The sequence below is a fragment of the Haliotis rubra genome, unplaced genomic scaffold, assembly GCF_003918875.1.
Source record: "Haliotis rubra isolate DU_JTF1 unplaced genomic scaffold, ASM391887v1 Scf14, whole genome shotgun sequence".
Classification (NCBI taxonomy): Eukaryota; Metazoa; Mollusca; class Gastropoda; order Lepetellida; family Haliotidae; genus Haliotis; species Haliotis rubra.
The window spans coordinates 3413175-3439919 of NW_025765336.1; the positions used below are offsets into that span (position 1 = coordinate 3413175).

At 36.7% G+C, this 26745-nt stretch overlaps 1 protein-coding gene and 1 long non-coding RNA gene across 2 annotated transcripts in view; both read left to right on the forward strand.

Annotated features, from left to right (window-relative positions):
- Positions 1–26745, forward strand: part of LOC124268734 (26S proteasome non-ATPase regulatory subunit 2-like) — a 47436-nt gene that overhangs the window by 8616 nt on the left and 12075 nt on the right. The window contains exons 4-12 of the mRNA XM_046703762.1: positions 4712–4833; positions 5166–5390; positions 7117–7275; positions 9970–10114; positions 10484–10544; positions 11445–11591; positions 11987–12093; positions 12888–13015; positions 13628–13715. Of these exons, the coding sequence (XP_046559718.1) occupies positions 4712–4833; positions 5166–5390; positions 7117–7275; positions 9970–10114; positions 10484–10544; positions 11445–11591; positions 11987–12093; positions 12888–13015; positions 13628–13715 (1182 nt within the window). The remainder of the gene's footprint in view (positions 1–4711; positions 4834–5165; positions 5391–7116; positions 7276–9969; positions 10115–10483; positions 10545–11444; positions 11592–11986; positions 12094–12887; positions 13016–13627; positions 13716–26745) is intronic.
- On the forward strand, positions 14522–26523 carry LOC124268735. The gene is made up of 4 exons (XR_006896338.1): positions 14522–14661; positions 16867–16871; positions 16941–16944; positions 26512–26523. It is a non-coding gene; the product is annotated as an uncharacterized LOC124268735 (long non-coding RNA).

Consider the following 26745-nt stretch of genomic DNA (forward strand, 5'->3'; position numbering starts at 1 on the left):
TATATATATATTTATATATATATATATATATATATACTAATCGGGCTTTGACTTCGACACCTTAGCGATGGTCGCGAAGGCTAAAGTAACTCAAGTCTACTTCACCCAGAAGATCTAGAAGGGATACTTGAGAACCCAGCGAAGTCTCGGCGTTCACCGAGGAAGTCTCCTCAAGGTTTCCATATACTAGCCACTTTCGTCATATATAGCTACTTTCGTCAGTCCGTTCAAGGCGTCGCATAAGTTGATTATCAACTGTATGCCAGATGCGATCTATAAGCCTCTGCGAAGATAATTGCTCAGGCTATTTACAACACAGAGCGTCGCTGTATTATTAGTCAGCGACATTTCATAGATCTTCACAGAAATCAACTATTCGTATAAATTGCTAATATACAATCCCGGACGGCGATCACGATTATCTACATGCGTGACCATTCGCATATCTGCAGACAATTCAATATCGAAATTGAACAGCAGCCTTGTTACAGCGAGTATAACTCTTAATCGTCAAAGTTTCTGAGAAGAAATATGTACAACAAGTTCAGCGTTAATTCTACAATTATGGCGATACATTCATGTATACAGTCTACAAGCTCACAACTTGCAAGTTGTTTATACCCTTATATATAAGGAAGTGAATTATATTCAAAACTGAAATTACTTTCCGACAACCAGGAAAATAACCTACCCAGCATAAAATTACAGGCGAGATATTTGGCGGAGGTTCAGTAGCGGTTACCATTAACCCTCGAAACGCGTGGTCACTTTCGGATAACCCGGGAAGCTACGGTGAAGACCGGCGTTTATGCTAATATCAGCGGCGACAAGAATTTATTCAAGGTGGGTTTTCCGCTACACGGTGACATCTGGCGGGTATTATACAGAATCAAAATGCCTTGTTCTGATTGGACGCGAGGGACAGCGACCTACACAGAGGTCGATCTCTATTCACAGTTCAAGACTTACGTCACAAGTGACAACTATATATCAGTGAGCGAGCAAGCCTCATTACAGTCCAGTTAACCTGAACATTCATGATTAGACTGCCTTTCTTCAAGATAGAGACCTCCCTGTCAAGTTAAGGCGAGGGATCGGCAGTCGAAGCGATTTTACATAAAGTTCAGCGAGGACAGACACACCTGGTTGTGCACCTACATCGTCAAAGGACCGCATGGGCGAATTACCTAGGCGAAGATACAAGTGGATCTAAATCCACAGCGTTTTCAGACTACAGCTGAATTTCATCAAGCGACTAACACAACTAGATGGTTAGTAAACCTACTAAACTTCTGTTTGGAGAATAAGCGGAAATTTCCGCCCAACCTGGGGATATGAATATAGTGCTCCAACACCTCACAAGTGAGGTTTATGAACAACGCCTGGATGACATACTTGGACCCCATGATACGATGATTCTATCAAGATGGCCAGCAAGAGCACTGTAAATTTATCTCCACCAAACCAAACAGGAGTAAAAATGCAACAGATTATTTCCTCTATCATCAACTTACGCAGAGAGAAGTCTCATGTACTATATCTCCATTTGGATCAGAACTGTCATACTACGTGCATATGCGGATGGACCTATTCCGACCCTCCATGAGCTTAATACTCATGATATTATAAGCTAACTTCTACAATTGTTCCACACAAATGTGATTGAAATATTGGAGGGTTTATTTCTGGAGATCCGATATGGTGGTTGCAAACCATTATCTGAGAGATATCACCACGAGGGCGTCTCAGGTATACACCAATTCGATCCCATGGTCCTCGCACAACAGCTGACAGTTCCTCGGAGAAGATAAGTCAATCTAACAGATTTTTACTTATCTTATAACAATACTAAATAGCTTCATGCTATATATAATTTACTTAAGTTCCTTTTATCATCACAGTACTATGATTATTACATCATACAATATATAAGTTAACAACTCTACAGAGTTTGTTATTATATATATTTACCTTAAGTTATTCATATCTTAAGAGTAATATTATGGTTACATGATAAATGCATCAGCTAACAAACTCTACAGAGTTTTGGCTATTTTATACATAGCTTAAGTTAATTAAGCTAACAAACTCTGGAGTTTTACTATTATATAGGTAACTTAAGCTAATTATACCTTAAGCATAGTACTATACTCATATTATTAAAATATATTGGCTAACAAACTCTAAGGAGTTTTGCTATTATATAGGTAGCTTAAGCTTATTCATATCTTAAGCTTAGTACTATGTTTATATCATATAAGTAGATTAGCTAACAAACTCTAAAGAGTTTTTGCTATTTGGCTTAAGTATCATCATATTTCTAAGCAATATGGTTATATTATAACATGTATTAGCTAACAAACTCTACAGAGTTTTAGCTATTATATATGTAACTTAAGCTTATTCATATCTTAAAGCAGTACTATGTTTATATCATATAGGTATATTAGCTATCAAAACTCTAAAGAGGGTTTTGCTATTATATATTTAAGCTTAAGTTTCATCATATTTTAAGCTTTATAGTTACATTATAACATGTATTAGCTAACAAACTCTCACGGAGTTCTTGCTATTATATATGTAGCTTAAGTTTTCCTTCATAAGCTCAATACTAGGTTTATATCATAGCTAACAAACTCTAAAGGGTTGTTTTAAGCTATTATACAATTAGCTTAAGTTTTCATCATATCTTAAGCAGTATGGTTACATTATAAAGGTATTAGCTAACAAAACTTCGTGAGTTTTGTTATTATATATATATAGCTTAAGTTTCATCATAACTTAAGCTCAGTACTATAAGCTTAGTACTATGGTTACACTATAAACATATTAGCTAATAAACTCTACAGAGTTTTTGGCTATTATATATGTAGCTTAAGTTAATAATATCTTAAGCACAATACTATACTCATATTGTAAAATATATTAGCTAACAAACTCTCACGGGTTCTGCTATTATATATGTTGCTTAAGTTCATTATATCTTAAGCACACTACTATACTCATATTGTAAAATATATTAGCTAACAAACTCTCACGGGTTTTGCTATTATATATGTAGCTTAAGTTAATTATATCTTAAGCACACTACTATACTCATATTGTAAAATATATTAGCTAACAAAACCCTACAGAGTTTTGCTATATATATGTAGCTTAAGTTAATTATATCTTAAGCTCAGTACTATACTAATATTATAAATATATATTAGCTAACAAACTCTACAGAGTTTGGCTATTATATATGTAGCTTAAGTTAATTATAGCTTAAGCACAGTACTATACTCATATTATAAAAATATATTAGCTAACAAACTCTACAGAGTGGCTATTATATATGTAGCTTAAGTTAATTATGGCTTAAGCACAGTACTATACTCATATTATAAAATATATTAGCTAACAAACTCTACAGAGGTTTTGCTATTATATATGTAGCTAAAGCTTATTCATATCTTAAGCTCAGCATTATATCTATATCATATAAGTATATTAACTAACAAACTCTAAAGAGTTTGCTATTATATAATTAGCTTAAGTTTAATCATATCTTAAGCTTAGTACTATGTTATATCTTAAAGTATTTTAGCTAACAAACTCTAAGGAGTTTATACTAGCATATTAACAAGCTTAAGTCTATTAGTCTTAAGCATTGTATTAATGTTATATATACTTTATCATAATAAGTACATGGTAATAACCTTTTATATGGCAGCTGATAAGTTAGCAGCAGGAATTCATCAATTCAGTGCCTTTATGAAGTTCCCATAGGGTTATTACAATCATCACAGTTCAAATCACTAATTATTAAAAATCCAAAGTATTAGATATTCCCACCTCCGTTCCGTAGGATGCTACAAGCAAAAGAGCATGAGTCAGGATAAGGAAAAATATGTATTTTTGGAGTAAAATTGATATTTTATACTTATCCTGACTCATGAGGTCAGCCCTCCCATCCTCCCAAATAACACTTTGGATTTCCCTGTAAATTCAAATGTTGGGCTCAGTATATGAGGAGAGAGTGAGGCACATGGGTAGAGGTGAAGCCCTCGTTCAGCTTGTGGAAAGGAGGTAGCTTCGTGGTGAATACTAATTAGTGATTTTAAATTGAAGGGAGCTTCAATTAGGGAGATACAAGTGTTCCACTATGTTAGCAAGAAGAAGAAGACAAGCAAAAGAGCATGAGTCAGGATAAGTATAAAATATCAATTTTACTCCAAAATTACATTGTCACAAATGGAAAAAAATCGCCATAGTTTTTGCTTTTTAAAATTGTGGCTTATCTGGACGTTATAAATGTAAGCTTGTATTTTCATTCAAAAATATATTTATTTAAGTTGTAGTTGTATTATTTGAATAATATTATAAAAATAAACTTCATATTTATCAACAGTAGGATTAGATCTTTTAAATGGTGTATGGGATGTAGTAGCAATAACGTTTTACAAACTTCTAATTTCCTTCATAAACATAGGCTTCATCTGTGACCTCAGAGTCTCTGGGAACTCAGTGTCATGGCAGTAAATGCCTCTGGTTGACTGGTGTTGAAAGAGTTAATTATGTTAGTGCTGCAAACAAAATACTTTCATATGCATTATGTTAAATTTACCATGTTAATAATGTATTCATATACAGAGAAATTCTCAGTCATCCATATGGCATGTATTTCAGTGATTGATTCCCCCTGTCAAATCTCAATGTTGAATTTCAGAACTTCTGTGCGGACATTGTGTCTGTTCTTGGCATGACTATGAGTGATGGCCGTGACAGTCTTCAGTATCGTCTGAAGGGGTCAAAAGAGGAGATTGGTTCCTGGGGTCATGAATATGTCAGGTAAACGACCTTGACCTTCCATATGGGTAACATGCTGCATAACTATGAACAGTTCAACTTTACCATGTGTACATAGTTGTAAGGTTAACTTTAAGTCTGAACAGGGTTAGAAATTTGCTTTTATTTTTCTAGTCTGTAAAAACAAAGAAACTAAAATCACACCAATTTTTCACATGAAAATACACGCGTTTACCACACTGATTTCTCTAAGCTTTAATTCGGGTTGACATCACTGTCTTGTGATAAGCCGAACAACCATGCATGCATGCAAGAACACCTTTGAACATGCATTGTTCATGAAGCATTGTAAATAGATTGTCGTTCCATTCCAGACACTTGGCAGGTCAGGTAGCCCAGGAATGGCAGGACACAGATGAGAAGGACACTGACATGCGTGAGAAGCTGACCAACCTGGCCAAGGCTATTGTACCCTACCACATGGACCACAATGCAGAGGCTGAGGCTTGTGATGTTCTCATGGAGATGGAGAAGTTGCATCTACTCACTGACTATGTTGATGAGAACGCCTACCCTAGAGTGTGTCTCTATCTCACAAGGTAGGGATCCATGCTGTAATCAGCATTTTGTTTGTGTGAGTTAATATGAGTAGTATGTATCTTGTACATGTGAAATGTCATCTGTGGTCTTGGTTGAGACTGAGAGGTAGGTGCTTTTGTTTTTGCATGTTTCTAACCCCTGGGAAAATAGTTGATGCTTCTTTATGATGAGACCCATGAAGATCCTGGTTAGAATTGGCCTTCAGCAACCCATGCCTAACGTAAGAGACAACTATAGTCTGTTTGCAGTGAAAATGTACCGATGAATTTCACTTTAAACAAAAAAGTAAATTAAATTAAAGTAAATTAAGATTGCGAATCCTCATAAATTTACCTTGCCAATTGAACATTTAAATCTCAAAATTTTATTCAAATTCGGATAAAAGTTGTTTAACAAACGATCATAGATTCAAATCACTATTATTGGTTTGTATTACAATGGGCTAAGCGCAGTAGTTGGAACAGTGAAACAAATGCTCGTGCGGTACGTGAAGAGCGTTAACTTATAACAACCCTTGTCGTTTTCGGTGTTTCATTTGATGTACATACCCCTTCGTAACACAAACCGATAATAGCCATGTGAAACTATAATCGTTTGTTAAACAACTTTTATCCTAAGTCGAATAAAATTCTGAGATTTAAATGTTCAATTGGCAAGGTGTTCATGAGGATTCGCAGTCTTGATTTTACTTTATTTGTTTTACTTTTTGGATTAAAGTGACATTCATCGGTATGTTTTCACTGCAAACAGACTATAACAGGAACGGGTGGTCAGGCTTGCTGACTTGGTTGACAGATCATTGTATCCCAATTGTGTAAATTGATGCTCATGCTTTTGATCACTGGATTGTCTGGTCCAGACTTGATTATATACAGACCACTGCCATATAGCTGGAATATTGCTGAGTGTGGCATTAAACAAAAAACAGACAAACAAAATCTTAATGATGACAAGTGGTAGAAGAAGTTTCACTTGCTTCATCACAATTTTGAAATACATGTGGTGTCATTGGAAATTGAAGCATTGATGTATCAAGTCGAAAGTGTGACCGACCTTGGACCTATAACAAGACCAAAATGAAAGCACCCATTTGATGATATGTGTATTAATTGACTATGTAAGGAGGACTAATCAAGGAGATTGAGGATGAGCCGAAAATGTCAGTTGTAGGAAAACAGGATCCAAGCTGCGACAAGTGCAATGGCAACACTCAGTGCCTTGTTCAAGGTGTTGTAGTTGCAGTGTTAATGTGCAAGTTCCTTGGCTTGACGGGGCGGTGGGGTAGCCTAGTGGTTCAAGCGTTGGCTCGTCACGCCGAAGACCCGGGTTCGATTTCCCACATGGGCACAATGTGTGAAGCCCATTTCTGGTGTCCCCCGCCGTGATATTGCTGGAATATTGCTAAAAGCGGCGTAAAACTAAACTCAGTCAGTCAGTCAGTCTTGGCCTGACAAAGTTGTATTTGTCAGTTTAAACCTCAAAGTGGTGAGCCGATATTGGATTTCCAGTGCTTATGTATAATGCAGGCAGACTATTACAGACAGTCGTTGAATTGACCTCATTATTCTGCTGGGGCTATCATAACAATAGTTTATTACAGGCTTACGAATGTTGTGCTACAAATGTTTAGTAAATACTCCCAAACTAACATCAATATAATGATATATGATGGCATTCGTTAATGGTAAGTGATTTTGAGACTTTAGGAAGTATTGTTTATTACAGCTGTGTGCCATACGTCCCTGACCCAGAGAACATGGTGCTCCTGAAAACAGCTGTGGAGCTGTACAGAAAGTTCAAGCAGTTTCCCCAGGCTCTCAGGTCAGCCATGCAACTGAATGACCTGAAACTGGTTGAAGAGATCTTCATGTCCTGCAAAGATCTGTGAGTAAATAGTTTCAGCTGTTGAGATATTAGTACGTTACTACTGACACAGAATTCTTGCGTATTTGACGAAATGTATGATGAAAAATACTCAGGTTGATCTTCTGTTACGTCAATTTGATGCCAAGGCAAGTCAATCAAGTCTCTTAAGTAGCATAAACAGAAATGTACTGACTTTTGAATGCTGATAGAAAGGCTGATCAATTTTGTGTCAAAGCATTCTCTATTATTTACAATCAGTCACCCTATCTTGTCAAGTAATTACTTTCGTAATGTTTGATTTTTTGGGGTTTTCCTTTTCAACAACCCCTTATTATATGCATATGACTCCCTTTAAGACAGAGGTAGAGAGACTCCCATATTCACGAGGGCTAGGGCTATCCCTGTACATGGATGTGGGGGCCGTGGAGTAGTCTAGTGGTTAAAGCATTTACTCGTCACACCGAAGACCTGGGTTCGATTCCCAACATGGGTACAATGTTTGAAGCCCATTTCTGGAGTCCCCGGACGTGACATTGCTGGAATATTGCTAAAAGCAGCATTAAAACTAAACTCACTCACTCCCTCACTCACCGTACATGGATGTATATTATTGCCCATATGTGTTGTCATGGACGTCAGTATGAGTCTATTGTTGTCAAATTGGGCATACATTGAATTGTTGACATTCCACTTGCACTGTGTTATATGCACCTTGTAAACTAAGTTCAGCATACATCTTGTACTTTCCAAACTGTTCTGTATATTGTCTGGCCCCAATCCTGGCAAGAAATGCTTATGTAGCTTTATGATATATGGCTAGAATGAGTAAGTGAAGTGTAACCCAATAGGATATTGTCACATTACTCGAAGAAGTTGACTTATCTAAGCCCTTAAATGTTTATCCTTTCCGTCATCTAGTTATTTTGTGGAAATATTCATGAAAATAGTTAATCAGATTTGCACAACTGAACATTACTTACTTAAGTTTTAAAAGAATACCAATGAGCCTTTTCTACACACGAAAAAAAATTACTGATCTGTCATTCACAGGGCTCCAGATAAGGGCCGTATCGGCGTATGTACGGATAGAAAATATGTGCAACCCGATAGGAAATAATTTAGAAAATGTAGCAGATGCGCACCATAGCAACGGTGTACGGTCTTAAAATCATTTACAGACGTATTTATCTGAAAAAGTATTGTTTTATTGTTTATTGACCTGTTTACACAAGAGTAGCAATGTTGTGGTGCATATATGAAACGAAACACAAGATTACTGAAATGCCATTGAATTCCATTCAGTACTCTAAATTTACTCTTAAGTTTTTCCAGTACTCCTATATTGAAAACATAAGGAGTACTTACTCCTGATGTTGAAAAATTATCTGGAGCGCTGATTCATTAACATGGTCCTCTCACATGGTCCTGTGAACAGCACAAAGGTTACAAATTAGGGACCCATTGCTCAAAGCTACGACTATCTGAAGCTCATGTTAAAGTATGGGAGTTATGATTGCCTTAGCACTAAGATGGCTTTGTGCAATGAGGCCTAGCTGCTTGAAGCATGTGGATGAATTTGGCACCTTGGGCTTCGGGGGGTTCGGTTCCATCACACACTGAAGCGCAGGTGACATGTGGTGTCTCTTTTTATCCCCCTGTCCGTAATCATTTCGTTTCCTGACCATGACATAGAAACTGTTCAATATTAAATTAAAGAAAATTTGCTACATATATGAAACAGAACCTAAAGTGGTGCCTTTTGCTATTTACAGATTTTTGGCATTTTTATTTTTCTGGATTTCCATGGAAAAAAATTGGACTTAGTGTCAAAAAGAGGTGCATTTCGTTTCCGGAGCATAACTAAAAATTACTGAATATCTATCAATAAAACTTGGCAGATGTGTGAGGCAGAACCCAAACGTTTCGCTTTTTGCAGATTTGGGGCATTTATTTTTTTCTCAGTTTCCATGGAAATGGTCTGGACTTCGTCTCAAAAGTGGGCTTCGTTTCCGAGCACAGCTCGAAAACCTTTCAGTATCTTTCAACAAAACTTTGCAGATATGTGAGACAGATAACAAAGTAGTGCATTTTGTTATTTGCGGATTTAAATTTTTCTCGGTTACCATGGAAACGATTTGGACTTAGTCACAAAGGGATTGGTGGGTTTCGTTGCTGGAGCACAACTCAAAAACCTTTCGATATCTTTCTTCAAGACCTAGCAGATATATGAAACAGATCATGAAGTGGTGCCTTTTGTTTTTGCAGATTTTTGGCATTTTAACTTTTCATGATTTATGCCTAAAAATATCAACTGTCAGATGATTTGTTCTTTCAAATTTGTGAGGGCGGGGGGGATTTGTCATCTTCTGATGACTCTTGTTTCAAACAACTTTGTTCAAAGATTATGCTTTTGACCCATAGTGAATGAGTGCCCAATAGGATGAGATGGCTGCATGACTGTTAACCTAAGCTGCGAATTGAAATCAGTTGTACTATGGTCTGTTGTCAACAACAGGGAGGTGGGGTAGCCTGATGGTTGAAGTGTTTGCTTGTCACATTGAAGACCTGGGTTTGATTCCCTAAATAGCTACAATGTGTAAAGACCAATTGTGGGGTCCACTGCAATGATAATTCTAGACTATTGCTGAAAGTGATGTAAAACCATTATCAATATGCATGTTCTTCTAATTAGTGTTATTACTTTACTTACAGGACAATTCAGAAACAGCTTGCCTACATGCTTGGGCGGCAGCAGATATTCCTGGAGTTGAATGATGACATGGAAGAATTTGATGAACTCATGGAAATCATGTCCAATGCTCACCTCAACAACAACTTCTTGGCTCTTGCAAGGGAGGTAAGTTCATTCACAATCCATCAACAATCCATCATGTACTCTCATACATTATCTGCATAGTGTACTGCCCATGAGTGTTGTCATGGTAACTTTGTGTTGCTATGTTGTCAGATTGGGCAAAGAGTATTTGTTGACATTCCACTTGCATTGTATCAACATATATACTCTGCAAACTAAGTTCAGCATACATTACTGTTGGACATGTTTTGTTTTCGCTGTGAAAATGTGATAAGCCAGGGAAGGTAAGCAAACAACAAAGTTACATTTAGTCATTGGTTCTACGTGGTTTTAGAAACTGGCAAATGAAAATACCTGCTCTGTTTGGAAGTTATTTTGAGAATGTAAAAATAATTGTGATTTGTTTTACAGTTGGACATCATAGAGGCCAAAGTACCAGAGGATATCTACAAGAGTCATCTTGAGCCAAATCGTAAGTGGAACTCCAAACTTTGTCTCCCAAGAGAAATCACTAGGTCCCGCACTACAATCTTTGACAAGGTTTTGAATTTACGAGCCTAATTTTGACCCTGGCATCATTTATTGTATATTATTGTACATAACAACTCTTTATTGGCTTAACTAATGAGACCAAATTCTTGTAAACTCTAGTCTCACAATTTCTGAAGGTCTAATTGTGCAGGTATAATTATAAGTTAGGCCTAAAAAAAAATGATTACCCGACCGACCCTTGAATTCTGGTGCCGACCCTATTTTTTTTAAGCAGACTGAATAAAATAAGCTTTCAGATATAATTGTTTTTTCCTGGCACTGGCAGATATCGGTCATTGTGATAGAGAAAGTCGACATGATGACCGCAAGCTTGATTGAATAAACAATTACACATTGATACATGTGTTATTAGTTTGTACTTAAATTTTAAAAAGGTGTAATCGGAACCACAACATTTTTTTATTTGGCCTTACTTGTTATTCCACATGTATTATTCCAATATTCATTACAAACTGTCTGCACCCTGTCGCCTTTGCATCTAAAGGTATTAGATTTCTAGGGGTCATGTCAGGATGTATGTGGTACAATCTTCAATAACTCGTGAATATCCAGATAAGAATTGGTCAACAACCTATATTTGTTGTAAGAGGTGACTAATGGGATCAGGTGGTCGGGCTCGCTGACTTGGTTGACACATGTCATCGTATCCCAGTTGCGTAGATCGATGCTCATGCTTTTGATCACTGGATTGTCTGGTCCAGACTTGATTATTTATAGACCGCTGCCATATAGCTGGAATATTGCTGAGTATGGCATTAACAAGAAACTAACCAACCAACATGTGTCAATAATGATTTATAATGCCTGTCATTTCCTTTAGGTTCTTCAATTGGTCCGTCTAACGTGGACTCAGCCCGCCAAAACCTGGCTTCGTCATTTGTCAATGGGTTTGTCAATGCTGCATTTGGTCAAGACAAGCTCCTTATGGAAGATGGAAACAAATGGCTCTACAAGAACAAGGAACATGGTATGCTGAAATTTCATGTGAAGTTTACAAAATAGAATTTGACTTGTGTTTTTGATCCGAGCCACAGTGTTGATAACAGAGATTCTTTAGAAGTTGATATTTGTGTCTGTGAAACCCTACATGAGTCAGGATAAGTATAAAATATCAATTTTACTCTAAAAATTACATTATTCAACATTAGAACTATAACAGGAACACCTTGACTAATAATCGTAATTGAATACTAGCATGTTTATGTTTGTTAAAAATTCGACCAGTTGTGACGTGAAGGAATATGGAAGCATTTTTTTATAGTGCTCTTAAAAGTGTGGTTGTGAAAATGAGATGTGGAATGTTTACAAACAATAAAAAAAACAACTTAGTAATATGGTGTCTGAACCTAAATGTGCTTGTAGGTATGCTGAGTGCGACGGCATCTCTTGGTCTGATTCTGCTGTGGGATGTTGATGGAGGTCTCACACAGATTGATAAATATCTCTACTCTGCCGAAGATCACATCAAGGTAGGTACAGACAGTCACTTGATGATCTATGTATAGGCATTTAGTAAATCTCTGGGGATTCCAGCTTAGAGCTGGACTGCAGCAACCTGTGTTGGTTGTAAGAATCAATTTAACAGACTGTTTGGTTCGGTGAATTGGTTGATGGGGTACCAACATGCTCCAGCTCTATGGGTCACAGCCTAGAAGGTTCTGTCATGTAGCTGGAATATTGCGGAACCATGCATGCACTCACTCACTCACACATGCAGACAAGCACAGACACACACCTGTAACAGACCCGTGAAGATCTGGGGTAGAATAGGTCTTCAGCAACCCATGCTTGCCACAAAAGGCGACTAACGGGATCAGGCGGTCAGGCTCGCTGACTTGGTTGAAACATGTCATCGGTTCCCACTTACGCAGATCGATGCTCATGATGTTCATCAATGGATTGTCTGGTCCAGACTCGATTATTTACTCACTCACTCACTCACACCTGTAACAAGTAAATGCATGAGTCTGTTCTTGAACTTGTGTGGTAATTAATGATTAATAGGCTCTGGATATCATTCAACAAAACGTTCTTAAGCCGATGATAAATTGTAGAGTTACAACAGGTGGTCAGGTTACGAACGCTTTGTGGATCGGTACTCTGGTCAAATGTATGTACAGTGCTGCTGAAAGAGAACAGTATTCAGGCCAAATATTTCAAGGTGAAGATGGAGATGGTAAAGAAAAAAATGAAAATTATCAAGTTATCAGAATTATAGGTTGTGACTATACATCAATGTAATGTTTTTGCGTTTATGATGTAGGCTGGTGCCCTTCTAGCATGTGGTATTGTCAATTCTGGAGTGAGAAATGAGTGTGACCCAGCCCTGGCCCTGCTGACCGACTATGTTGTACACACCAGCAATGTGATGAGGATAGGAGCCATAGTGGGGTAAGTACTGCTTGGGTTCCTGTTTTAGTCATTAGATATCTTAACTGCAATCTTTCAATAATAATAATGATAATGGACATTTATAAAGCACTTATATCGACACACTTGTGTATGCTCAAAACGCTTGGACATTATTACCCCCCTTAACCCAAGCTGCATGTTAGAAGGTTGATAGTCATGTGACTTATCCCACCTGGTACCCATTCACTGCTGGGTTTTCAGTTGATTTAACTGATTTCAAAGCTGCAGTCTTTTCAGTTGAATTGATCACATACAATTGCATTCTTCTCAGTTCAATTAATCAGACATCATGACTTATGTCTCATCAATAGAGTTGATCCAGTGTCATAACTGTGGTCTTTTCATTTGAATGAGCCATGTGTCAAAACTGCAGTCTTTCCAATTAGATTAATCAGATATCGTAACTGAGGCTTATCTGCTAATTTAATCAAATATCATAACTACATCCTTCTCAGTTCTCATTCAATATGTGTCTATGTGCTGCCCAGCTTACTGAAAATAGGATTTGCAGGAGATGTCAGTACAATTCCCCAATGCCAACCCACATTGTTTTTACTGGTTGTAAGTTGACATGCGTCTGTTTTGTTCCAGTCTTGGGTTGGCATATGCTGGTTCAAACCGTGAAGATGTTCTCAGTCTTATTCTGCCAGTGTTAGGAGAGACAAAGTCATCAATGGAGGTTTGTATTATGTTGCATTTTCCTTTGTTAAAATCCATTGTACATTGAGAGGGCAGTCATTTGTTTAAAAAGGTTCCATGGCCCACGTGGAGTGTTTGGTAGCCTAGTGGTTAAGCATTGGCTCATCGCATCAAAGACCCGGGGTCGATTCCCCACATGGTCACAATGTGCGAAGCCCACTTCTGGTGTCCCCTTACTACGATATTGCTGGAAAATTGCTAAAAGCGACATAAAAGTAAAGTCACTCACTCCATGGTCCGACCGCCTCAGTGGTGTAGTGGTTAGAGCGTCCGCCCGGAGTGCGGAAGGTCGCGGGTTCAATCCCCGTCCGCGTCATACCAAAAGACGTTAAAATATGGTACTTGTTGGTCCCTGCCTGGCGCTCGGCATTAATGGGTACAACAAGGACTGGTCGGCTCAGAGTCAGTATAATGTGTCTGAGTGGGGTATTCATGCTTCACTGCGGCATGGTATCTCAGTGGGGTAGCACTATAAAACCAGCTTCTGTCTGGGCTAGTACAAGCAGCCACACATACACATACACACGCATGCACGTCGTCATATGAGCGAAAATTCTCAAGCACGATGTTAAACCCAATTCCACCACCACCACCACCACCACCACAGCTCCATGGTCCAAGTGGTGACAAAGGATACAAAGTTTCTGTTGATACTGACACTATTAATTATGAGTTACCCAGGGTAGATGTGGACCAAGAAATATTACATATACAATGTACATAGTCTGTTACTTCAGCTATTAGTCTAAAGCTTGACAGTAAGTTCTGTTTGGTGTTCTACAGGCGCGTAGCAAGCCAATTTTTCCGTGTAAGCCCGATAGTATGCAAAGCTTTATTATTTAGATAGTATTGGGGGCTTGCCTAACCTTTTTAGCAACGATCATGTGTGAGCCCGTGCTTTTTTATATAATGGTAGCTACGCCCCTGTAGTAAGCTCAGCTAATTGTCCACAAGATGACACTGAATGAAGCTAAGAGTTCATGATCTGAGAAGCATCTGATCAGATGATACATGAAGTGACTGGCCAGTGTTATTGCATGTTCCTTTTCAAGAACATGTTAGTTTTATTCCAAAATGCCATCTTAGATAAGATTGGAGGTCATCCTTGCATATTTCATGACTGGTGCCCATATGTGTTGTCATGGTTACAATAATGTTTCTGTGTTGTCAGATTGGGCATAGAGTACACTGTTGACATTCCACTTGCACTGTTAGTATATAAACTTTGCAAACTAAGCTCAGCATACATCTGTTCATTTCTGTGGAAGATGATTTACTATGACATTTAAGTGCTATTTCTGCATCTTCCCCCAATCACTTCCTATAACAAAGATGACAGAAGGGCACAAGTCTTGTGATTTTGTTAAACACTCAGGGTATATATTTCATTGATCAAACACTGCTTGTCGTAAAAGGCGACTAACGGGATCGGGTGGTCAGACTCGCTGACTTGGTTGACACATGTCATCGGTTCCCAATTGTGCAGATCGATGCTCATGCTGTTGATCACTGGATTGTCTGGTCCAGACTTGATTATTTACAGACCGCCACCATATAGCTGGAATATTGCTGAGTGCGGCGTAAAACTCAACTCACTCACTCACTCATTGATCAAACTGTCCTGTCATGATCAAAGCCAGCTTGATAAGGGTGTTGCTGTCAAAATGTTGTTCTAAGAAGAAACAAGAACTTGTTATGCATGCTGCCCTTTGTTTCATAAATTTGAGACCTGTGAAGATCCAGGTTAGAATGGATCCTCAGCAACAAATGCTTGTCATAAGAGGTGACTAACAGGATCGGTTGATCAAGCTTGCTGACTTAGTTAACACATGTTATCGTATCCCAATGTCGTAGATGCACATGCTGTTGATCACTGGAATGTCTGGTCCAGACTCGATTATTATTACAGACTGTTGACATATAGTTGGGAATATTGCCGAGTGTGGTGTTAAACATCAAACAAACACCATAAATTTGAGGAATATCTAATCTATTAAGGAATAAATATGTTGATAAAACATGTTGCTGCATTTTTATGACATGCATTGGTTTGACTTTATCAACTTGAAAGAGTGAGTGAGTTTAGTTTTACGCCGCAATCAGCAATATTCCAGCTATATGGCGGCGGTCTGTAAATAATCAAGTCTGGACCAGACAATCCAGTGATCAACAGCATGAGCATCAATCTGCGCAATAGGGAACCGATGACATGTGTCAACCAAGTCGATCCCGTTAGTTGCCTCTTATGACAAGCATGGGTTACTGAAGGCTCATTCTAAACCGGACCTTCACGTGTCCAACTTGAAAGAAATCACCAGTTTGGGTACTGATCCGGTAAAACTGACAGCAGTTATTAGTTAATTGAGAGAAACATATTTATGATCTGGAATTTTTAACTGTTGCCCATATGTGTTGTCACGGTTACAGTAGTGTTTCCGTGTTGTCAAATTGGGCATAAACTAAATGTTGACATTCCACTTGCACTATTTGTATAAACTGTGCAAACTAAATTCAACATACATGTATTGTGTATTTTATGATTATGCTATATCTTTACCATGCCTGTAGCCTACAAAAGAAAATCATTTTATTACGTTTGTGTTTTCCAATGGCAAACGTTTTTTAGGTTAAAGGTGTGACCTTAAGTTTGCATTTCTTTGTCAAAGAAAGAATATCAGTATAACAGTAAGACAGTCTTTAGATTGGTTCATATTGTCAGATTTGCTGATGAACTTTGTTTGGTTGAGGATGGGTTTCAAACATCCACAAGAATATGATTAACCTTCTCTTACAAAATGTGTTTTTAAGGATAGAGATGACACAGATAGCACATTTATGTCTTCAATGTGTATTTGAACGATTCACCTCTGTATCAAGAATCATCCTGGCAGTTGCCCAGAAAGTGTTGTCATGGTTACACTAATGTTTCCATGTTGTCAAATTGGGCATAGAATAAATTGTTGACATTCCACTTGCACTGTTTGTATAAACTTTGCAAACTAAGTTCATCATACATGTATAGTGTATTGTATAATAAATTAGGCTATATGTTTACCATGCCTGTAGCATACAAAAGAAAATAATTTTATTACGTTTGTGTTTTCCACTGGCAAACTTTTATTAGGTGGAAGGTCAGGTATGACTTAAAGGTTGCATTTCTGTGTGAAGGAACTGTTTCTCAGTGTATCAGCTAGACAGACTTGAGCCTGGTTTTTGTTTGGGGTTGCTGATTAACTGTGTTCTGTTAGGGATAGGTTTCAAGCACGTCGAGATGATGGTTAACCACCTCTTTCAAAGTGTGTATTTAAGGATAGAGATGGTGTGGCCAGAACTTTTACCAATTAAAATGCATATTTGAACAACTGACCTCTGTAGCAGTAATAATCCTTGCAGTTGCCCAAAAAGTGTTGTCATGGTTACAGTAATGTTTCTGTGTTGTCAAATTGGGCACATAGTAAATTGTTGACATTCCACTTGCACTGTTTGTATGAACTTTGCAAACTAAGTTCACCAAACAACATATTTGAATGATTGACCTCAGTAATGACCCTTGCAGTTGCTCTAAAAGTGTTGTAATGGCTACGGTAATGTTTTCGTGTTGTCAAATATGGCATAGAATATATTGTTGACATTCCCCTTGCATTGTTTGTATAAACCTTGCAAACTAAGTTCAGCTTACATGTGTGTAGTATATTTTAATACATTATACTATATCTTTACCATTCTTATAGCCTACAAAAGAAAATCATTTTGCTACATTCGTGTTTTCTACTGCTAGACATTATTAGGTTGAAAGTGTCATTTCTTTGTCCAGTTATCTGTGTTTGTGTTTATCAGTTAGACAGACTTTAGACTGGTTCATGTTTTGGGATTGCTGATGGACCTGTTCTGTTCTGTTAGGGATAGGTTTCATACAAACCAAAAGGATGATTAACCAACTCTTTATAATTATGTTGTGTTAACCATGGTTAAGGATACAGACAATACGGACAGAACTTTTACCAATTTGATGCATGTTTGAACAATTGACCCCTGTAATAGGAATTATCCTTTGCAGTTGCCCAAAAAGTGTTGTCATGGCTACGGTAATGTTTTCGTGTTGTCAAATTGGGCATAGAATTAACTTTTGACATTCCACTTGCATTGTTTGTATAAACTTTGCAAACTAAGTTCATCATACATGTATAGTGTATTGTATAATAAATTAGGCTATATGTTTACCATGCCTGTAGCATACAAAAGAAAATAATTTTATTACGTTTGTGTTTTCCACTGGCAAACTTTTATTAGGTGGAAGGTCAGGTATGACTTAAAGGTTGCATTTCTGTGTGAAGGAACTGTTTCTCAGTGTATCAGCTAGACAGACTTGAGCCTGGTTTTGTTTGGGGTTGCTGATTAACTGTGTTCTGTTAGGATAGGTTTCAAGCACGTCGAGATGATGGTTAACCACCTCTTTCAAAGTGTGTATTTAAGGATAGAGATGGTGTGGCCAGAACTTTTACCAATTAAAATGCATATTTGAACAACTGACCTCTGTAGCAGTAATAATCCTTGCAGTTGCCCAAAAAGTGTTGTCATGGTTACAGTAATGTTTCTGTGTTGTCAAATTGGGCACATAGTAAATTGTTGACATTCCACTTGCACTGTTTGTATGAACTTTGCAAACTAAGTTCACCAAACAACATATTTGAATGATTGACCTCAGTAATGACCCTTGCAGTTGCTCTAAAAGTGTTGTAATGGCTACGGTAATGTTTTCGTGTTGTCAAATATGGCATAGAATATATTGTTGACATTCCCCTTGCATTGTTTGTATAAACCTTGCAAACTAAGTTCAGCTTACATGTGTGTAGTATATTTTAATACATTATACTATATCTTTACCATTCTTATAGCCTACAAAAGAAAATCATTTTGCTACATTCGTGTTTTCTACTGCTAGACATTATTAGGTTGAAAGTGTCATTTCTTTGTCCAGTTATCTGTGTTTGTGTTTATCAGTTAGACAGACTTTAGACTGGTTCATGTTTTGGGATTGCTGATGGACCTGTTCTGTTCTGTTAGGGATAGGTTTCATACAAACCAAAAGGATGATTAACCAACTCTTTATAATTATGTTGTGTTAACCATGGTTAAGGATACAGACAATACGGACAGAACTTTTACCAATTTGATGCATGTTTGAACAATTGACCCCTGTAATAGGAATTATCCTTTGCAGTTGCCCAAAAAGTGTTGTCATGGTTACAGTAATGTTTCTGTGTTGTCAGATTGGGCATAGAATAAATTGTTGACATTCCACTTGCACTGTTTGTATAAACTTTGCAAACTAAGTTCAGCATACATGTATAGTGTATTGTATAATAAATTAGGCTATATGTTTACCATGCCTGTAGCATACAAAAGAAAATAATTTTATTACGTTTGTGTTTTCTACTGGCAAACTTTTATTAGGTGGAAGATCAGATATGACTTAAAGGTTGCATTTCTGTGTGAAGGAACTGTTTCTCAGTGTATCAGCTAGACAGATTTAAGCCTGTTTTTTGTTTGGGGTTGCTGATTAACTGTGTTCTGTTAGGGATAGGTTTCAAGCACGTCAAGATGATGGTTAACCACCTCTTTTAAAGTGTGTATTTAAGAATAGAGATGGTGTGGCCAGAACTTTTACCAATTTTAATGCATATTTGAACAACTGACCTCTGTAGCAGTAATAATCCTTGCAGTTGTCCAAAAAGTGTTGTCATGGTTACAGTAATGTTTCTGTGTTGTCAAATTGGGCACATAGTAAATTGTTGACATTCCACTTGCACTGTTTGTATGAACTTTGCAAACTAAGTTCACCAAACAACATATTTGAATGATTGACCTCATTAATGACCCTTGCAGTTGCTCTAAAAGTGTTGTCATGGTTACGGTAATGTTTTCGTGTTGTCAAATATGGCATAGAATATATTGTTGACATTCCCCTTGCACTGTTTGTATAAACCTTGCAAACTAAGTTCAGCTTACATGTGTGTAGTATATTTTAATACATTATACTATATGTCAGCGCTTTGAGCATGCAATGTGCATGGATAAACGCGCAATATAAATGGACTATTATTATTATTATATATCTTTACCATTCCTATAGGCTCCAAAAGAAAATCATTTTGCTACATTAGTGTTTTCTACTACTAGACATTATTAGGTTGAAAGTGTCATTTCTGTGTCCAGTTATCCGTGTTTTTGTTTATCAGTTAGACAGACTTTAGACTGGTTCATGTTTTGGGATTGCTGATGGACCTGTTCTGTTAGGGCTAGGTTTCATACAAACCAAAAGGATGGTTAACCAACTCTTTATAAATATGTTGTGTTAACATGGTTAAGGATACAGACAGTATGGACAGAACTTTTACCAATTCGATGCATGTTTGAACAATTGACCCCTGTAATAGGAATTATCCTTTGCAGTTGCCCGGAAAGTGTTGTCATGGTTACACTAATGTTTCTGTGTTGTCAGATTGGGCATAGAATAAAATTTTGACATTCCACTTGCATTGTTTGTATAAACTTTGCAAACTAAGTTCAGCATACATGTATAGTGTATTGTATAATAAATTAGGCTATATGTTTACCATGCCTGTAGCATACAAAAGAAAATAATTTTATTACGTTTGTGTTTTCCCCTGGCAAACTTTTATTAGGTGGAAGGTCAGGTATGACTTAAAGGTTGCATTTCTGTGTGAAGGAACTGTTTCTCAGTGTATCAGCTAGACAGACTTAAGGCTGTTTTTTGTTTGGGGTTGCTGATTAACAGTGTTCTGTTAGGGATAGGGTTCAAGCATGTCAAGATGCTGGTTAACCACCTCTTTCAAAGTGTGTATTTAAGGATAGAGATGATGTGGCCAGAACTTTTACCAATTTTAATGCATATTTAAACAACTGACCTCTGTACCAGTAATAATCCTTGCAGTTGCCCAAAAAGTGTTGTTATGGTTACAGTAATGTTTCTGTGTTGTCAAATTGGGCACATATTAAATTGTTGACATTCCACTTGCATTGTTTGTATGAACTTTTGCGAACTAAGTTCAGCTTACATGTGTGTAGTATATTTAATACATTATACTATATCTTTACCATTCCTATAGCCTACAAAAGAAAATAATTTTGCTACATTCGTGTGTTCTACTATGAGACATTATTAGGTTGAAAGTGTCATTTCTGTGCCCAGTTATCTGTGTTTGTGTTTATCAGTTAGACAGACTTTAGACTGGTTCATGTTTTGGGATTACTGATGGACCTGTTCTGTTAGGGCTAGGTTTCATACAAACCAAAAGGATGGTTAACCAACTCTTTATAAATATGTTGTGTTAACATGGTTAAGGATACAGACAATACGGACAGAACTTTTACCAATTCGATGTATGTTTGAACAATTGACCCCTGTAATAGGAATTATCCTTTGCAGTTGCCCCAAAAGTGTTGTCATGGTTACAGTAATGTTTCTGTGTTGTCAGATTGGGCATAGAATAAATTTTTGACATTCCACTTGCACTGTTTGTATAAACTTTGCAAACTAAGTTCAGCATACATGTATAGTGTATTGTATAATAAATTAAGCTATATGTTTACCATGCCTGTAGCCTACAAAAGAAAATAATTTTATTACGTTTGTGTTTTCCCCTGGCAAACATGTTTTTAGGTTAAAGGTGTGACCTTAAGTTTGCATTTCTTTGTCAAGTAAAAGAATATCAGTATTACAGTAAGACAGTCTTTAGATTGGTTCATATTGTCAGATTTGCTGATGAACTTTGTTTGGTTGAGGATGGGTTTCAAACATCCCCAAGAAAATGATTAACCATCTCTTACAAAATGTGTGTTTCAGGATAGAGATGACACAGATAGAACATTTACTGTCTTCAATGTGTATTTGAACGATTCACCTCTGTATCAAGAATCATCCTGGCAGTTGCCCAGAAAGTGTTGTCATGGTTACAGTAATGTTTCCATGTTGTCAAATTGGGCATAGAATAAATTGTTGACATTCCACTTGCACTGTTTGTATAAACTTTGCAAACTAAGTTCAAGCATACATGTATAGTGTATTGTATAATAAATTAGGCTATATCTTTACCATGCCTGTAGCCTACAAAAGAAAATAATTTTATTACGTTTGTGTTTTCCACTGGCAAACTTTTATTAGGTGGAAGGTCATGTATGACTTAAAGGTTGCATTTCTGTGTGAAGGAACTGTTTCTCAGTGTATCAGCTAGACAGACTTAAGGCTGTTTTTTGTTTGGGGTTGCTGATTAACTGTGTTCTGTTAGGGATAGGTTTCAAGCACGTCAAGATGATGGTTAACCACCTCTTTCAAAGTGTGTATTTAAGGATAGAGATGATGTGGCCAGAACTTTTACCAATTTTAATGCATATTTAAACAACTGACCTCTGTACCAGTAATAATCCTTGCAGTTGCCCAAAAAGTGTTGTCATGGTTACAGTAATGTTTCTGTGTTGTCAAATTGGGCACATAGTAAATTGTTGACATTCCACTTGCATTGTTTGTATGAACTTTGCAAACTAAGTTCAGCTTACATGTGTGTAGTATATTTAATACATAATACTATATCTTTACCATTCCTATAGCCTACAAAAGAAAATAATTTTGCTACATTCGTGTGTTCTACTATGAGACATTATTAGGTTGAAAGTGTCATTTCTGTGCCCAGTTATCTGTGTTTGTGTTTATCAGTTAGACAGACTTTAGACTGGTTCTTGTTTTGTGATTGCTGATGGACCTGTTCTGTTAGGGCTAGGTTTCATACAAACCAAAAGGATGGTTAACCAAATCTTTATAAATATGTTTTGTTAACATGTTTAAGGATACAGACAATACGGACAGAACTTTTACCAATTCGATGTATGTTTGAACAATTGACCCCTGTAATAGGAATTATCCTTTGCAGTTGCCCAAAAAGTGTTGTCATGGTTACAGTAATGTTTCTGTGTTGTCAGATTGGGGATAGAATAAATTGTTGACATTCCACTTGCACTGTTTGTATAAACTTTGCAAACTAAGTTCAGCATACATGTATAGTGTATTGTATAATAAATTAGGCTATATCTTTACCATGCCTGTAGCCTACAAAAGAAAATAATTTTATTACGTTTGTGTTTTCCACTGGCAATCTTTTATTAGGTGGAAGGTCATGTATGACTTAAAGGTTGCATTTCTGTGTGAAGGAACTGTTTCTCAGTGTATCAGCTAGACAGACTTAAGCCTGTTTTTGTTTGGGGTAGCTGATTAACTGTGTTCTGTTAGGGATAGGTTTCAAGCACGTCAAGATGCTGGTTAACCGCCTCTTTCAAAGTGTGTATTTAAGGATAGAGATGATGTGGCCAGAACTTTTACCAATTTTAATGCATATTTAAACAACTGACCTCTGTACCAGTAATAATCCTTGCAGTTGCCCAAAAAGTGTTGTTATGGTTACAGTAATGTTTCTGTGTTGTCAAATTGGGCACATAGTAAATTGTTGACATTCCACTTGCATTGTTTGTATGAACTTTTGCAAACTAAGTTCAGCTTACATGTGTGTAGTATATTTAATACATTATACTATATCTTTACCATTCCTATAGCCTACAAAAGAAAATAATTTTGCTACATTACAAAGGTGTGTTCTACTATGAGACATTATTAGGTTGAAAGTGTCATTTCTGTGCCCAGTTATCTGTGTTTGTGTTTATCAGTTAGACAGACTTTAGACTGGTTCATGTTTTGGGATTACTGATGGACCTGTTCTGTTAGGGCTAGGTTTCATACAAACCAAAAGGATGGTTAACCAACTCTTTATAAATATGTTGTGTTAACATGGTTAAGGATACAGACAATACGGACAGAACTTTTACCAATTCGATGTATGTTTGAACAATTGACCCCTGTAATAGGAATTATCCTTTGCAGTTGCCCCAAAAGTGTTGTCATGGTTACAGTAATGTTTCTGTGTTGTCAGATTGGGCATAGAATAAATTTTTGACATTCCACTTGCACTGTTTGTATAAACTTTGCAAACTAAGTTCAGCATACATGTATAGTGTATTGTATAATAAATTAAGCTATATGTTTACCATGCCTGTAGCCTACAAAAGAAAATAATTTTATTACGTTTGTGTTTTCCCCTGGCAAACATGTTTTAGGTTAAAGGTGTGACCTTAAGTTTGCATTTCTTTGTCAAGTAAAGAATATCAGTATTACAGTAAGACAGTCTTTAGATTGGTTCATATTGTCAGATTTGCTGATGAACTTTGTTTGGTTGAGGATGGGTTTCAAACATCCCCAAGAAAATGATTAACCATCTCTTACAAAATGTGTGTTTCAGGATAGAGATGACACAGATAGAACATTTACTGTCTTCAATGTGTATTTGAACGATTCACCTCTGTATCAAGAATCATCCTGGCAGTTGCCCAGAAAGTGTTGTCATGGTTACAGTAATGTTTCCATGTTGTCAAATTGGGCATAGAATAAATTGTTGACATTCCACTTGCACTGTTTGTATAAACTTTGCAAACTAAGTTCAGCATACATGTATAGTGTATTGTATAATAAATTAGGCTATATCTTTACCATGCCTGTAGCATACAAAAGAAAATAATTTTATTACGTTTGTGTTTTCCACTGGCAAACTTTTATTAGGTGGAAGGTCATGTATGACTTAAAGGTTGCATTTCTGTGTGAAGGAACTGTTTCTCAGTGTATCAGCTAGACAGACTTAAGGCTGTTTTTTGTTTGGGGTTGCTGATTAACTGTGTTCTGTTAGGGATAGGTTTCAAGCACGTCAAGATGATGGTTAACCACCTCTTTCAAAGTGTGTATTTAAGGATAGAGATGATGTGGCCAGAACTTTTACCAATTTTAATGCATATTTAAACAACTGACCTCTGTACCAGTAATAATAATCCTTGCAGTTGCCCAAAAAGTGTTGTCATGGTTACAGTAATGTTTCTGTGTTGTCAAATTGGGCACATATTAAATTGTTGACATTCCACTTGCATTGTTTGTATGAACTTTGCAAACTAAGTTCAGCTTACATGTGTGTAGTATATTTAATACATAATACTATATCTTTACCATTCCTATAGCCTACAAAAGAAAATAATTTTGCTACATTCGTGTGTTCTACTATGAGACATTATTAGGTTGAAAGTGTCATTTCTGTGCCCAGTTATCTGTGTTTGTGTTTATCAGTTAGACAGACTTTAGACTGGTTCTTGTTTTGTGATTGCTGATGGACCTGTTCTGTTAGGGCTAGGTTTCATACAAACCAAAAGGATGGTTAACCAAATCTTTATAAATATGTTTTGTTAACATGTTTAAGGATACAGACAATACGGACAGAACTTTTACCAATTCGATGTATGTTTGAACAATTGACCCCCTGTAATAGAATTATCCCTTTGCAGTTGCCCAAAAAGTGTTGTCATGGTTACAGTAATGTTTCTGTGTTGTCAAATTGGGCACATAGTAAATTTTTGACATTCCACTTGCACTGTTTGTATAAACTTTGCAAACTAAGTTCAGCATACATGTATAGTGTATTGTATAATAAATTAGGCTATATGTTTACCATGCCTGTAGCATACAAAAGAAAATAATTTTATTACGTTTGTGTTTTCCACTGGCAATCTTTTATTAGGTGGAAGGTCATGTATGACTTAAAGGTTGCATTTCTGTGTGAAGGAACTGTTTCTCAGTGTATCAGCTAGACAGACTTAAGCCTGTTTTTTGTTTGGGGTTGCTGATTAACAGTGTTCTGTTAGGGATAGGTTTCAAGCACATCAAGATGATGGTTTACCGCCTCTTTTAAAGTGTGTATTTAAGGATAGAGATGATGTGGCCAGAACGTTTACCAATTTTAATGCATATTTGAACAACTGACCTCTGTACCAGTAATAATCTTTGCAGTTGCCCAAAGAGTGTTGTCATGGTTACAGTAATGTTTCTGTGTTGTCAAATTGGGCACATATTAAATTGTTGACATTCCACTTGCACTGTTTGTATGAACTTTGCAAACTAAGTTCACCAAACAACATATTTGAATGATTGACCTCAGTAATGACCCTTGCAGTTTCTCTTAAAGTGTTGTCATGGCTACGGTAATGTTTTCGTGTTGTCAAATTGGGCATAGAATATATTGTTGACATTCCCCTTGCACTGTTTGTATAAACCTAGCAAACTAAGTGTAGTATATTTTAATACATTATACTATATCTTTACCATTCCTATAGCCTACAAAAGAAAATCATTTTGCTAAATTCGTGTTTTCTACTACTAGACATTATTAGGTTGAAAGTGTCATTCTGTATCCAGTTATCTGTGTTTGTGTTTATCAGTTAGACAGACTTTAGACTTGTTCATGTTTTGGGATTGCTGATGGACCTGTTCTGCTAGGGATAGGTTTCATACAAACCAAAAGGATGGTTAACCAACTCTTTATAAATATGTTGTGTTAACATTAGAGCTGTGTATCGTTGTCTAAGTGGCGAGACGATATATCCCGATACCAGTTTAATTAGGCGAGACGATATATCATGAAAGTATTGGTAAGGAACCTGCGAGACAATTATCATCACGATACAATGATGGCGATACGATACGTATCCCGATACTTTACAATTTCTAATAGCTGAACATAAATGATAGATAAAATGACTGAATCTTTATTTGTTATACAGCAGATCTTGTGTTACATTCACACACACACATTTAAAAAGCTGTTCATTTAATAAAGTTTCAGCCTTTAATGCTTTTAAAGTACAGTCAAACATATTCAGTATACTTTGATCTAACATATGTAAGTTTGAAACCGAAGTTTCCTTTGGGAAGGTGTGTTTCTGCACCGATGCTGTCACAAACAATTGAATGTAATTTATACATAGTTGTCATAGTTGTCAGAATCACTGAAAATATTTTCTTAAGTATGCTTTCTTAATTTAATCTTCTCTTTGTTCTCTTTCTTAACAAG